The sequence below is a fragment of the Gossypium raimondii genome, chromosome 3 (assembly GCF_025698545.1).
Source record: "Gossypium raimondii isolate GPD5lz chromosome 3, ASM2569854v1, whole genome shotgun sequence".
NCBI lineage: Eukaryota > Viridiplantae > Streptophyta > Magnoliopsida > Malvales > Malvaceae > Gossypium > Gossypium raimondii.
Window position 1 is genome coordinate 60304809 of NC_068567.1, and position 15535 is coordinate 60320343.

Here is a 15535-nt window from a genome sequence, read left to right on the forward strand (position 1 = left end):
ATTACCATGTCATCTTCACGTTAATGCCATTAATGGAAATGGACTAAAAAAGACAATCTCAATGAGTTGGGTGATCAATTTAGAAAATTCATAATTGGATGACCAAAAAGAAACAAACCATTCATTAGAAAATTATTTTAAAAGATTTATAGTTGAGTGATAAAAAGAAAATGATCCATAATTAGGTTACATGCGTGCGTTTACTTAAATATTTATTATCTAACCCCAACTCTTGATCTAGTAGCATTGATGTGTTCACTTTGAATATATATTGTATTATGAAAATTTAATTAGTAATCCCATTAAATTTTTATTAAACATATTTTTATATATGATTATTAAATATTTTTATTTTAAATATCCTAGTTAATCATATTAACAATTAAATTTAAATTTTAAAATTAAAAAAACACTTTAAAAAATTTAGACTTAATCATATTTTAACCAATAAAATATAAGGGATAAATCTCAAATTTATGCATGAACTTTGATTCAATGTGTAATTTGATACATGAACTTTAATTTGGTATAATTACACGTATGAAATTTTAATTTTGATTCAAATGTATATATAAAACTTCAGTTTTATTCAATTATACACGTTTAAATAAATAAATTCATTAGTTTAGTTTTTATTTTAAATAAATATAATTATTTTTATATGCAATATATAAATATAAAATTATGTTATATTAATAAATATGTTAATAATCTATAAGAATTGGATTAAATGAAAAGTTTGTATATAAAATTACATAAAATTAATATTTATGTATAAAATTACATATTAAACCAAAATTGTATATTGTTTTGAGATTTATCTAAAATATAATAAATTGTTATTTGCTTATATTCCGATTTCAGGCTCGTCCAAAAATAAAAAATAAAAATTTCAGGCATTAACCCGATTTTTTGTCAGAGAAAAAACGCGCCGTTTAGTACACAAACAACAAAACAGTAAAGGAAGGAGCCGGGAGGAGAAAAGAAGGGGAAAGAAAACAGCAGCTTGAAGAGAATGGCGACGTATCGATCGGTGTTCGACGCTGCGGAGCTTAGGGCCCAACTTAATGATGCCGGAATCAACACTAAATTCATGGCTTCCATTTGGAAGTAAATTTATTCTTCCCTCTTCCACTTTCTCCACATTTTTATTTATCTTGGAGATTTAAGTTTTTTAATTTATGAAGGTATGTGTTACAAAACCCTGGATGCGAGCTGGGTGAAATTCCCGATCTGCCCTCCTCAGCTTACCGTCTTCTTCGCACGAAGTTCAAGCCCTTCACGTCCACCGTCCACTCCGTTTTCCACTCTACCGACGGCGTCACCACCAAGCTCCTCATCAAACTCCAGGTCCTTTCCCCTTTTTTTTTCTTCAATAACAAGAATAATAGGAAATTATCACGGAAATAGAAGCTTGAATTATCAAGTTAGTGGGTGACACTTTGTTTTTATTGTTAGTAGAATGGAGCTTTTGTAGAGGCAGTGATTATGACATATGATACCCGTTTAGGTAAATATGGAGGAAAGCCTCGTCTTGGTGGTCCTAGGTCGACATTATGCATATCGTCTCAGGTATTTGATTTCAGAACTTTGTGTTTCTCAATGTTATGTATTTGATAAAATGTCGATTTAATTTTAATTTCATCACAGGTTGGGTGCAAAATGGGTTGCAAATTTTGTGCAACTGGAACTATGGGATTTAAGAACAATTTGACGTCCGGAGAAATTGTGGAGCAATTGGTTCATGCTTCTCTTTTAACTAACATACGCAACATTGTTTTCATGGTAATTCTTTTATTTAGTTCTATATGTGAAGCACTATACGTGTTAACTTATGAGGGGATTTACTTTTATTCTTCTTAAGCTTCCATGGAGGAGTTCCGGAATGCTTCTTTCGAAATTATGATTTTTGGTTCTGTGAAGGATTATTTTGATTCATTCCAGTTCATTTGACATATTTTTTTGTGTTTCTTTCTTCTTTATTTCCAATTGGTAGTGGCATCATTTTGATACCATATCTTGTCATGTTGTTAGTGAAAATGATGATGATGATGGCATTTACGTGTTAATGGTCGTGAAGCTCCAATGGGTTGTGTTGTGAATTTTTTTTCTTTTGAAATGCGGTTGAAATTTCCTTCCTGTTATTTTGTTAGGGAATGGGAGAACCACTGAATAATTATACTGCCTTGGTGGAAGCTGTTCGTGTTATGACAGGATCACCGTTTCAGCTGTCACCAAAGAGAATCACAGTATCAACAGTAATGCCTCCAAAGTTTGTTTTGTGTAGATATTCATACCAATTGTATTATGTGTATTATTATCCATGCCATAGCATTTGATTGGCAGCATTTGGTTCACCTTACTGATTGTTGATATTGTTTTTCTTTGCTTTTTATGAAGAGTGAAATCTAAAACAACTGATACTTCCAATATTTGAAACTGAAAGTCTATGGAGAGTTATGTTATTCTATGCGATTAAAATACGTCTAATTGGACTACGAGGAGAATTTTAAAGCTTGTTTTGTGTTCCCTTTTTTATAAATGAGATTCTAGTGTTTTGGGGAGGTAAACAACAGAATGCTTTATATGAAAAGAAAATAAAAATTGTTTGACTGCAGGAAGCTCCCAACTTAATAGCTTTGCAATTCCACCTCATTTAATGTAGGTTGGGATTATTCATGCTATCAACAAGCTTCATAGCGATTTACCGGGCTTGAACCTAGCAGTATCATTGCATGCGCCAGTTCAAGAGATCCGTTGTCAGATAATGCCTTCAGCAAGAGCTTTTCCTTTGGAAAAACTAATGACAGCCCTGCAAACATATCAAAAGAACAGGTAGCAGTTTGTAAATATCTCTTCTTATAATTAGGTTATGGTTTTGACACTTCCATTTTTGCGGTCATTTTGAGAGCCCTAACTTTGGTCTTAAACTTTCAGTCAGCAAAAAATATTCATCGAGTACATCATGCTTGATGGAATGAACGATGAAGAGCAGCAAGCACACCAGCTCGGCAAATTGCTGGAAACTTTTCAAGTGGTGAGCTCTTATTTTAGCATAAATGCAGACGGTTTTTCGGTAGTCTCTCTACTCTGTACACATATGTGCACTCTTGTCTACCTATTTGTTTTTTCTGCTTGGTGGTGGGTAGTGAATAAGGTTTCTTTCTCTCAGGGTTGTAGGTGTAGGGGAGGGAATAAGTGTGGTCTATGGAGATTGGATAGGGCATTTTTAGTGATTCTTTAATGGTCTCAAACATATTCTTGAATGTGAGCCGAACTTATTGGCAAGGAACTAGATTTCGGGGCTGCCAAAAATGCAAAGCTAGTTTACGAAACATGTAGTGAATTTTAGTTTCATCGGTTCATAGCTCTTAAGCTGATATGCTATTGTTAACCTTCTTTTCCCTAGTTTTTGAGTTTTAACTTTCAATGCAGGTTGTAAATTTAATACCATTTAATCCAATTGGTAGCTCAAGTCAATTCAGAACCAGCAGTGACCAGAAAGTATCAGACTTCCAAAAAATTCTTAGGGGTACTTATAACATCAGGACAACAGTTCGTAAGCAAATGGGCCAGGATATAAGTGGCGCATGTGGTCAGCTGGTCGTGAATTTACCTGACAAGAGAACTCGTGAAAATACAAGTCTCTTAACCGACATCGAAGATCTTCGCATTTGATGTGCAGAATCCCTTTAAGGTGAGATTCTTAAAAGTACGAATACTTGAGATTGGATCTATCAGGCATTGTTCTTAAATTCATTATGGTTTTCTTAACCTCTACCAAAAGGCGAGTTTATCTATCATTCATGTGAAGATGACTCGGAAGTAGCCATATCAGAATCTTTGCTACTGCAAAGTGTGGGTTAACTAATGTCAAAGGTCTTCGAATGTATTTCAATTACAAATTTTAGATGTGAATCAATTTTGGCTCTAGTTTTGTGTTCTCTGAGTCAATTACTTGGTGACTTGGAAACTTTTGGATAACAGCATATTAGAAGTCCTTTTTTTTTGGAGGCATTATCATCTGAAAATTAGAAAATATATATATATGATGTTTTATCGCTAACAGCTCTCTTGATCCTGCTTTGCTCTTTCCCTCAATTCTTTCTATGATAGTTATAGTTAATATAGGATAGAACTCTTGGAATGTTTACAAAAAGTGAACAATATCGTACTATTGCTCCATATATTTTTATTAAATTATTAACCCGTGCAACTTTAATTGAGTTGTTTTTGCTAGGTTTGCTACTTGAACTTGGCATTTCTTTCTAATTTAGTACTTAAATTTTTTTGACCAATTTGATATTTGAATTTGACAAAATTTTCTACTTGAATTTGGTTTTTTTCGTAGTTTGGTACCTAAGCTTTTTTAAAGTTCAATTTAGTACTTAAATTTATTAAATGTTATACAAATTATGCAAAACACTAACTATATTAAAAAATTATGTTACAAAAATATTGCCAGTATTAGAGGAAATTCATGTTAAAAAAATAGGTATTGAGTTATGCTTAATGAATTAATATATTAAATAAGAAAAAAAAGAGTTTTAAAACTCAAATAAAAAGAAATTCATTATTTTAATTAATAAAATAATTAAAATAAATAATTATTTGTCACATGTCAGTTGTACATTGATTATTTTTGCTACCTTATAAAAATAGAACATTGGTCGATATTGGAGTAATTTATAAAATATATGACAAGTTTAAGTACCAAATCGAACAAAAAATTTAGGTACCAAATTAGACTCCAAATAAGATCTAGTACCAACATAAAAAATTTGTCAAAGTTTAGGTACCAAATTTAAAAAAGTGTCAAGTGTAAAGGCACCAAATTAAGAAAAAATGTCAAAGTTCAGATATAAAATATTATAATTATGTGAATTTCTACCTATTTACGCTCGAGATGCATATGGCCTGTTTTTGAAAATCTAATAATTCAATTAATTCAGTTTTAACAATAAATTTGATTGGGTTTTGGTGCATTCTTTAATTTATTTGATTATTGATATATAAAAAACAAATTTATAAAATTGCCGATCTAATTTAAATGAACAAATGTTTGTGATCAATTCGTTTAGGCACTCACGCAGCCATTTATTTTCAACGAATTTCAGTGTTTGACAGTAAGAAAAACCATTGCAAAACTCACACAAGTCGAGAACTACTTTGAATATCAGCGTATTACAAAAGAAATGTTAGAGAGGAAGAAGAAAACCCTATTCTAACCAGATTCCGACAATTGTCATCCTATACCAACATCTTGGCATTAGACAAAACCTTTAATCTCAAAGAGCTTCACTGAATGCACTTCAGTTGCCAACTAACTAACTTATCCACTCAAGCATTAAAAATACACCTATGCTGGTCTCGATAAATGACTCAGGCGTTAAGATACACTTTGCTGTAGTGATCTGCTGCTCTGGATAATGACTGTATAGAGACGCGAAAACCCGGACCCATCTGCATACATGCATTTAAATTTGATATGAACTTCTCACAAGGCACAAGAGTTGGCATTGCATTAAACATCTGATTATGCATATAGTTCATATGGGTTACTTTTTGTCTTCAAAGTTAAATCTTGTTGCATCCATATTCCCAGTGAATAAGGGAATAAAGCAAATGCCTAAAAGTTATACGGCATACTCATTTCACAATACACCTAGAGATTAACCATCTAGTTCAACTAAATTACACAATTTACAGAAAGAGCAAAAGACAAATACATGTCAATATGCACAATATATGTCGAATCTCGACCGCTAGTATTCCCCTGATACTAAGCCAAGTTTTAATATTTTCCCATTTAAGTTAACTAAAGTTAGTATCATAATAAATTTAAGGTAGAGAGAAAGCTAGAAGATTCAACAGCTAGATTGTGATATAAGTGCAACCAATTGCTTGTTAGATCAGTATCACTTTGGAAGGCAGTCTTCTTTATTATTTTTTTCAAAAGATGGGGCAAGGGAACTTATGCATGAGCTGGTTGATGTACAAAGTATTTTGGTATTATGGAAATTCTCTAATCTCAACTTAAAACAGTCTAATTGTATACAGTATGCCACAGATAGATCAGTTAGAAAACAGTACAATAAAATCCTCTTTTTATTTTATTTTATTTTTACATTTTGAAGTAAAGCATTTATATTGAACATCTGAAAGAGGTTATATCAAAACATTTCAACATGCAACCGAAAGTTGCTAACAACTATTAGCTTAGCCAAGTTTCCTAGAGTGCATATGTTTCTGAATTTTTATTTTTTTTCAAATTTGACAAGAATCATAATTCACAAGCATGGCAGGTACAGTGCAAGTAGTATAAATTAACAGGTATCCATTAACAGCTGCTAAAATGTACTATAAATAAAATGATGAACTTACCGTGCTGCATATATGGAAGGAGTTCACATATCCAGCATACTTGGACGCTATAAAAAACCAAAATTATGTATGAAAAACAAAGAAGCTAAATGAAAATAGGGTCTACACAACGAAGTTACTGATGCAGGACTCTTCTAGAAGTTCACCCAATTGGTTGTTTTACGTGTGTTTCATCATGCCTGTTGGTTTACCTTAGTTTACAGTTAGTAACCATAATGAGCCTAGCATGGTTCTTTTGTCTAGTGTATTGAATTCTAACAAATTATAATTTGTTCCCAATTAAAGTTACTTAATTAACAAGTTAATCTTCCTCGATGATTATATTTACATTTATATTGGCTTACTTGCATGCATGCATATAAAGGATATTTCTCAATTCCCAAGTTTCTTGTATAAATTTTATTTCAATTGCGTTAATATGTAAGGGTAACAGTAACCATTTCCATAGTTTTCGGTTTGCAGCTAGGAAAATCTAGGATCAAACTCATTTCATGTAAATTATTATCATGTTAAGAGTAAATCATTCTGTTGTGAAAGTAATTCAATATAATTGTAACACGTTTGCAGCTAAAAGATAAATCCTATCCAGACTGTACAAATCAGCAAATACAGAATATAAGGTGTAGCTCTCTTACTCTTCTTCAATCCTGCTGGCTTTGCTAGCAAAAGAGAATTCATAAACGCACCAACATTGTCACGCAAAAACTCCTCTGACAAACTCACCTATACCACAGGTGAAAAGTTTCATGACCTCACTTTCAGCAATAAAATTCTTAAACCACGAGATTATGTTCTTAAGTAAGATATGTTACCTTTCCAATTCCAACATGCACAATAGATGTCTTGTCCATTCTGAATTTTACTTGACCCTGTTTAGCTTCTTTGACTGCCTTGGTGACATCTTTGGTTACAGTACCTTGCTATACAAGTAGTCGTGAGGGTAAACAAGTCAAATAGATTTGTTGAATTGCAATTAACATATGCAAGTAGGATCAGGAGTGGCGTTTCCACTTGGCAATGCATTAACAAAAATACATATTAGATGATAAACTTACTTTGGGATTTGGCATCAGACCATGCTGATTCAGAATCTTTGATATCTGCAAGCCGTAAAAACACATATCTATTGAACCAAATGATGATAACTAGTGACACTATTTAAAAAAGCATCTGAAATCAAGAACCTTATAAAGACGTTTCATGAAACTATGCGTTGAGAAACATCTGTCATAGTCAACCTTGCCCGTGCCTGCAAGGATACAAGCTCAGGTTCAGAGCGAAATCATAATTTATTTTAGAGATATGTCAAAGGAAGTACCGACTCCACCTTCCATCTATTCGAGCTAAAGAAACAAAGGGAATGTGAAAGCAAAAAAAAAAAAAAAAACACTAAAGGGCATAAAACCTATCAGAGGTGATGTAACAACAATTAACTTAGACAAGGAAGCACCGGAACTAAGTAGATATAGAAAACAATATAACAAGAGTGGTTTAATACTTGCAATTTCCTCGATAAGATCAACACCACCAACAATATCAGCTCCGGCAGCTCTAGCGTCATCAGCATCCGCTCCTTCAGCAAAGACAGCTACTTTGACTTCCTGAAAAGTCAAATGTAGTATAGTTAACAGATGAGAAAACAGGTTAGTTCAGCTTATAGAAAAAAGTTCTGAATACCTTCTTAGCACCATGAGGAAGTGCCATTGTCCCACGAACAATCTGCATTCCGGTCAAAAGAGCAGTGAGCATCCAAAATAACCCCTCTTACAAACAAATATAGGAACCAAAAGCTGTAATTACTTCAAAAGAATGTCAAAATAGAACATCAGTAACAGAGACCCCTTCTAAAATTCTTCCCCCTAGCCACATTTGGCATTGCCATATATATATATATATATATGGAGAATTGTAATCTATGAAGCAGTAACCACTGGGATACAAGTTTTTGAAGCCTTTCCGCTAGATTCATCATAATAGAGATAGATATACGAGATTAATCTTAAATATAAAATAAGAAATCAAACAGACTGAAATGCATACCAGCTCGGATCGCTTTTGGTCGATACCCAACCGGACATGAGCTTCAACGGTCTCATCGAAATTCGCCTTGGCATTACCCTGAACAAATTACCAGAAGCAATGTGCAGTAATGAGCAATGACAATAAACAAGATATAAGCAAGTACATACACGCAATACTGAATCTTCAATTCACAAAATAAACAGAGTGTTTATTAAAATTGTTTCAAAAAAGAAGAAGCATTTAACACAGACCTTGACTTCCCTAATGGCATCCATCAAATCAAGAACAGGACGCTTCTCGTTCTTCTTCTCCGGCATAATCAACATAGGGAAAGGAATCACAACTTTCTCCTCCTCAGCCGCAACCCTAAAAGGTGTCCTCCAAGCTCGACTCTCCGCCTGAATTTTTCTACTTTCCCTCGCCATCTCCTCGCTTTCTTGATCCCTCTCCTCCCCCACACGATCCTCGGGGAGAGGAGCCACACGCGTAGGATACGAGATGGGTGAGATGTTGGGTACGTCTTTGACATAACGGAGATCCTCCCGGCTCAACGTGGATCGAGTGCCTTCTTCTGGTGGAGTAGACTGAAGGGTTTGGTCTGGTTGTGGTGGGTCTTTGGGCTTGGGGGCATAGGAGACTGGTTGAATGGGGAGGGATTGAGAATCAGAGGAAGAAGAAGAGAAAGATCTATGGAGAGAAAGGAAGCGAGAAGATGAAAAATGGGGTAGTGAAAGGCGGCGTGACTGAGAGAGGAGGAGCTTGAAGCCGGCCATTTTTTTTGTTTATGCAACTGCTGTAGCTGTAGTAGGAGGAGGAGGAGGAGAAGGGAAGGGGTTTTTGGCTGTTGGGGGGTTTTAGATTCCCAATTTAGGGTTTAGGGTTAATATAACATTTGGTATTTGAAATTGCCTTCAATGTTCAATTTGATACCTGAGTTTTTTTCTTAATTTGATACCTAAGTTTGCATCAATATTCAATTTGGTACCTAGACTATGTGGCCAAATAAACATTTGCCACGTGTTCTCTAGTAACTAAAATATAGGTTTATAATTGGGACGAAAAAACTCGTATAATTGACCATAGCAAACAAACATGTGTACGTAATTGGGTAAAAAAAACCCTAACTATCAAATTGAAAAAACCCAAGTCTCAAATTGAACATTGAAACTGAACTAAGATACTCAATTGAAACAAAAGAGCTCATATACTAAATTGAATATTAAAATCAAATTCAAGTACCAAATAATATATTTACCTTAATAATATTATTTGAAATTAGTATTACTAATACTAATAATATCAAATTCAATGAAAGAGGTCTATATTTATCAACACTAATGTTTTAATGATTGATTAAATTGGTCTCACTCGTCAACCATCTTAATTTTTAAATAAATTATCAAAAATCCATTCATTTTTAAAGTAATAATAATTATTATAAAAATATTTTTATATTGGTATATAAGATGTAAAAAATACACGCATTATAGATTTTTTTTTTGTTTCAATCAAAATTTCATTAAAAACATAAAATAGGGGACTATAGGAAGTTCCTTAATTCATTCGGAATACTCATATTATGTACGACGAAAACTTAAAGATTTCAAAATATCGATGGATTCAAGTATACTTTTGCATTTAATTTTTGTTTTCCATTATCTAAATTGACAAATTTTGGTTTATTAAGTTTTATATCAAAGTTTTACATTTCTAACAACCTCGTTATCGGTGGTTCTCATCATATTCTTACACACACAATATCATTCCATAAACAAACATTTTGTCTACCTTTTTTTGAAAAATCCTATTACTTCAAGATTTCCAAAGTTCCAACATAACCACGAACTTAGATTAATACTCGAGGAAGTTTCGAACTCAGGAAGTTCTTGATCAATCTTCATTCACCAACCCCATGATAAGATTCGATCCTAACACATCATAATTTTTAATATCTCAATTTTACCATTTCATCTAAAATTTCATTTGTTTTTAAAATTATTTTTTTTTTAAATTATTCTTTACTCTCTTTTTTTTCACCCACATCGTGTTTACACTATAATTTATTATAAATAAAAATAATGTAAAGTGAAGTTTTACCATTCAATTATAGTAATCCCTAAAAATTATTATAGTTTATATTTAATGTATTTATTTATATAAACAAAATAACAATAACAGGATATAATTCCCCATATCTATATCTATGAGAAATGATTGTATGAACTAGAGATATTATCACTTTTCAATCGGTAATTCAATCTGAATTTCAAGATTTTCATTTGGATTTAATTTTTTTCCGAATGAAAATGGTATTAAACTACTGGAAAGAGAGATACAAATTACGGGTTTTATACAATCCTTTCCTATATCTATATAAGATGTTTATATTTGTTTACTTATTTGCTCAAATAACTATGACTCATGTAATCAAATAAAATACGAGAATAAATTACTTTTTAAAACTGTCATATTTCACACAACATCAAAAGCCTCCGTCAAGTATGATACAAGTAATACACTTATATATAGAAGCAACTTAAATCATATATACTGGTAATAATTAAGGTGGGTATATATTCTCTTGGCACATGCATTGCCACACTTGAGGGTAGTACTCATTTTCTTCCAACTCCGCCGCCCGAACCGATACTTCGACCGGCATACACGGCTCGCACTGCTTGCACTTTGAATCACAAGAAGCTGGTAAAGATCCAGGCCTTCTAGTCCCAGCAATCAGCCCCAAATTTTCCTGCACAGTATATAACCATATCAACCATTCAAACAGCATTTCAACAAGGGAAATTAACAGTGAACTAGGGATGTACTGACCGGAGAAGGTGACGATGAGCCGGCTAGTTCGCGAGAGTGAACCGAGATGGAAAAACCGAGAACGGTAAGCAAGAGGGTAGTGATGAAAATGGTGGTAATTTTCTTTCTGTGTTCCATAGAGAACTATTTGGAAGGTAACTCATGGAATGGGAATTATTTATACATAAGAGAGAATATGGAGTAGTTGAAAATTTTGATACTGTATGATGAAGAAATGGTCAAAATGATCTCAACTAAAACTGAAATTATCATCATCAATAAGGTTTGGAACAGCATAAGCCATGTGCTCTTCCAGATATGTAAAACTGCCAGTGATGGTATTTGAATCCTTCAGGCAAAAGATGATTTCACAATTTTAAGATGTGGAATGGAGATTGTTGTGGGTGCATATTGAGACTCGATTGATTCAATATTGATATCATTTGAATTCATCTTTTGTTCCGTGCTTTTAAATAAGTTTGCCATCACTTTCGAACAAGTCGGAACAGCACGATTAACGTGATAGCATACATAAGATATTGTTAACCAAAAGTTAATCAATCATGATTTTTTTAGACATAATGATTTATTTGGCCCTTCAATTTTACTAAAAAAAAGTCATTTTAGTCCTTCATTTAATTTTTCGTCTCTTTTACCCATTCAAATTGTGTTGTTTATCAAGACACCCTAGAAGGGATTGTCATGTGGATGTCACATTAGCAATGTTAGCAAACATTAATTTTTCATCTCTTTTTTTTTTAAATTTAAAAAATTCAAAAATTTAAAAAATTTAAATATTAAAAAGTATAAAAAGTACCCAATATAGGGTAAACTACAAAAATAGTCATTTTTGTTTGCCTCGGATTATATTTTAGTCACTTATGTTTGAAATGTTATGTTTTAGTCACTTACGTTATCGTTTTGTTACGAAGTGGTCACTCTACCGTTAAGCTCCATTACCTCCCTAACGCCAGTCCTACGTGTCAGTCCAAATGAGTTTTAAATGCCAACTTAGATGTCCAGTTACTGGGATGAAAATAGGTTTTTAATTAAATAAATTTAATTTATACTGCCATGTAGGACATCCGAGTTGACATTTAAAACCCATTTGGACTGCTACGTAGGACTGCTGCTAGGGAGGTAACAAAATTTAACAGTAGAGTGACCACTTCGTAACAAAACGATAACGTAAGTGACTAAAACGTAATATTTCAAACATAGGTGACTAAAATGTAATCTGAGATAAACAAAAGTAACTATTTTTATAGTTTACCCCAATATATATATATATATATATAAAAGACAGCACCTGGAAGTAGGGGTGAGCAAAACTCGATTTGATTCGAAAAAAATTAAAAAAAATAGATTTCAAGTTATTCGAATTAATCGAATTATTCGAGTCAACTCGAATTATTTTTTCAAATTTCGAGTTCGAGTCAAGTTTGGTTTTTCCCCCCAAAACTTTTACTCTCATCCTGTCCCACTCCCTTCTACCCCAAACCCATCCCCCCCTCCAATTTTTTTTTTGAATATTCCCTCCCCCCAAATTTTACTCCCTCAACTCCCAAAACTTTTTTATTTTCCCCTTAAACTTTTACTTCTCACCTTGTACCCCCAATAGTAATAATTTTATTTATATCTACTATTTATATTATTAAATTAAATTTCATATTTTGTACTATTTATATTATTGATCTGTTTAATCATATTGAATCTTTATAAATTTTTGTTAAAATTGAATTATTGATGATGCTATAAAATATTCGTATTAAAATTTTACGTTGGTATCAATTTCACATTTTATCTTTAAGATAACTTTTATTAAAAAAATCACATTATTTATGTAATAAGCCCAATTGTCCAGGCCCGTATGCTAGCCCAATACAACAAAACAAAAAAAACTAAGTAAAACCCTAGCCCTTTTCTGCCTCAGCACCACAACCCCCACGCCTCCAGCGAGTTCCAGGCGCCGCACGTCTCGGGCTTCCTCTCCACGTACAGGCGCCATTTTTGCCACCGAATCTACAAGAACGGAGGCACACAAACGCAAAATAACAAAAATAGGAAGATTTGGTGTTATGGCTTTGATTTTGTTTTGATTTTTTCTGCTATAAAAAGCCAATCAAATCTGTTTAAACAGAGGGGGGGAGTGTAACGAAAAGATAGAGAGAAAATATACTGAAAAAGTTTTTTCAAAGGTGAATTGCTTTTAGTTTTTCTGTTCTTTTTTTTATTTTTCCATTTATTTTTCATTTAAAATAAAAAAGGAGAAAGAAAAGAAAACTTACCTGAGTCGGGATCGGGATAGGGATCGGCGCCGGAATTCGGACCGATTGAATCGCTTGAACGGCGGCTCAAAAGGGGGCTAGGGTCGAAACCCTAGCGAAGGAAAATGGGCGGCCCTCCTTTGTTTTTTTAAGGGACCCTGCAAAATATTTTTTTAGGTTTTTTTTTCTTTTAAATAACACTTGCAAAAGCAGCCAGTATGGGGGCATGACCATGACGGCGACCAACCCGATCTCGGGATCCGCGCACTTTTTTAAATGGGCCAATTGCTCATTTGGTCCTCTGTTTTATGAAGGGTGTTTGAATCGGTCTTTTATTTCTTTAAAATTTGGTCGTGTGTTTTATTCTTGTTTTAATTTGGTCCATGTTCTCATAGCGTTTGGGAAATTGGGTAAATTACCCTTCGATCCTCCAATTGTTGCGCGCGTCTTAATTTGGTTTTTTTCTATTTTCATCTTTAAATTTAGCTTCAAAATTTGTTTATTTTCAATTTAATCCTTAATTTGTTGTTTTAGTTTTTATTAATTATGTTATATTTATTATTATTATACTCTTAGTACGCATATGTACAATGTATATATATACTTTACACGTTTTAAATACATATATATATATATATATTTTACTTTATTCTATTTTCATATTTTTATATATACATATATATATACCCATAATTTATTAATGTATTATACTTTTTTATTTATATTTTATATTTTATTTTCATGACTTTTGTACACACATCTATACATATATTTACATTTTGTAATTCAAAATACACATTTTATACTATATATATATATATACATTTTTTTGATATTGCGAGTTATTATAAACATTTTTATTATTCTATGTATACTCTATTATTTATATACATATTATACATATATATAGGTGTTTCAATATTCATATCGTATTTTTTACAATTTACCATGTACATATACCTATACATTTTTTATTTTTTATTTTGTAAATATATATTCATATATGCTTTAGGTTAAAGTTTTTGTCTCATATTATACACTAACTTTTAACATACCCTTTTTGAAAATATTTTGGTTTTTACCATTCATCAAAATTATTTTCTTGATTTAAAGGTTTTTTTTGAATAAAAGTATTTTTGGAAGTTTGGGATTTTCGAGGAAAATTGAGCCCTAACGTATTGGGTTCTGATTTTCTTTGTCAATCTTAAATGACTGAGAACATTTTTATTCAAAATGCATAAAAATCATTTTTGGGAACTTAACTTGTTGTGCCCTAACGTATTGGGTGTGGCATGTTACTTTCTCGAAATGAAGATTTTCGTGTAAAATAAAAGTGATATTCAAGTTTGGGGAATTATGAGGAATTGTACCCTAACGTATTGGGACTCGATTTCGGTACATGACTTGAACAATTGGATATCCTTTTGCAAATTTCATCATTCAAGCTTATTTTAAAATCTTTTTAACTTTCGACACAAAAGACATCAAATAATCAATTTGGTACCGATTTTGGGCGTTACGAGGGTGCTAACCCTTCCTCGTCATGTAATCGACTCCGAACTGCTTTTCAAAATTGCACGAATAATTTTTAAGGTGGGCCGGTCACACCTTAATAAAGGATCGGTGGCGACTCCAGTTTTTATTTTTTAAAGTCGACAACCAAATTTTTTTGTTTTCAAAAAACAGTTTCGACAGCTTGGCGACTCCGTGGGGACTTAGAGAGTCGAGCCATAAACTGATTATATTTGTCTTTATGTCGAAAATCAAAAGTTTTTTAAAAAAAATTTCATGAGTTCCCTTCGTATTCATTGAGTTTTGGTATGTTGGCAACTCTGCATTTGCATTTTGCATTTTACCCTTTAAGTGGGAGCGAGAAACTAGTCCTTCGTGAGGTTTTCACCTCCGTGCAGGGTAGTGGATCACTTCCGGGATACATCCGTACCTATGTCTTCGTGAGATTTTCATCTCCGTGCAGCCATAGGGAAATGTATCCCCCTGAACTGAACTCGATCTATATGAGCCTATAATGGGTGAGGATCGAAGAATCTGCTGGT

At 32.7% G+C, this 15535-nt stretch overlaps 3 protein-coding genes across 4 annotated transcripts; 1 reads left to right on the forward strand and 2 right to left on the reverse strand.

The window, feature by feature from the left end:
• The first annotated feature begins 904 nt into the window (after nucleotides 1-904).
• LOC105795174 (uncharacterized) lies at nucleotides 905-4066 on the forward strand. The gene is made up of 8 exons (XM_012624683.2): nucleotides 905-1110; nucleotides 1188-1350; nucleotides 1462-1572; nucleotides 1651-1785; nucleotides 2154-2258; nucleotides 2666-2835; nucleotides 2938-3037; nucleotides 3436-4066. Exons 1-8 carry the CDS (start codon nucleotides 1016-1018, stop codon nucleotides 3676-3678), a joined length of 1122 nt encoding a protein of 373 aa, XP_012480137.1. The 5' UTR covers nucleotides 905-1015; the 3' UTR covers nucleotides 3679-4066.
• A 995-nt stretch (nucleotides 4067-5061) lies between these two features.
• On the reverse strand, nucleotides 5062-9250 carry LOC105795173 (uncharacterized). 2 transcript variants are annotated; one of them, XM_012624682.2, is made up of 10 exons: nucleotides 8658-9249; nucleotides 8425-8502; nucleotides 8062-8103; nucleotides 7883-7985; nucleotides 7569-7633; nucleotides 7440-7484; nucleotides 7197-7304; nucleotides 7020-7107; nucleotides 6385-6431; nucleotides 5062-5463 (listed from the first exon to the last, which is right to left on the reverse strand). In XM_012624682.2, exons 1-10 carry the CDS (start codon nucleotides 9177-9179, stop codon nucleotides 5383-5385), a joined length of 1179 nt encoding a protein of 392 aa, XP_012480136.1. In that variant the 5' UTR covers nucleotides 9180-9249; the 3' UTR covers nucleotides 5062-5382. The 2 variants fall into 2 exon arrangements, with proteins under 2 accessions (XP_012480136.1, XP_052484631.1); XM_052628671.1 differs by lacking the exon at nucleotides 6385-6431 and having other exon boundaries at nucleotides 8658-9250.
• A 1716-nt stretch (nucleotides 9251-10966) lies between these two features.
• Nucleotides 10967-11352, reverse strand: LOC105795176 (EPIDERMAL PATTERNING FACTOR-like protein 4). The gene is made up of 2 exons (XM_012624686.2): nucleotides 11236-11352; nucleotides 10967-11155 (listed from the first exon to the last, which is right to left on the reverse strand). Exons 1-2 carry the CDS (start codon nucleotides 11350-11352, stop codon nucleotides 10967-10969), a joined length of 306 nt encoding a protein of 101 aa, XP_012480140.1.
• Nucleotides 11353-15535: the final 4183 nt, after the last annotated feature.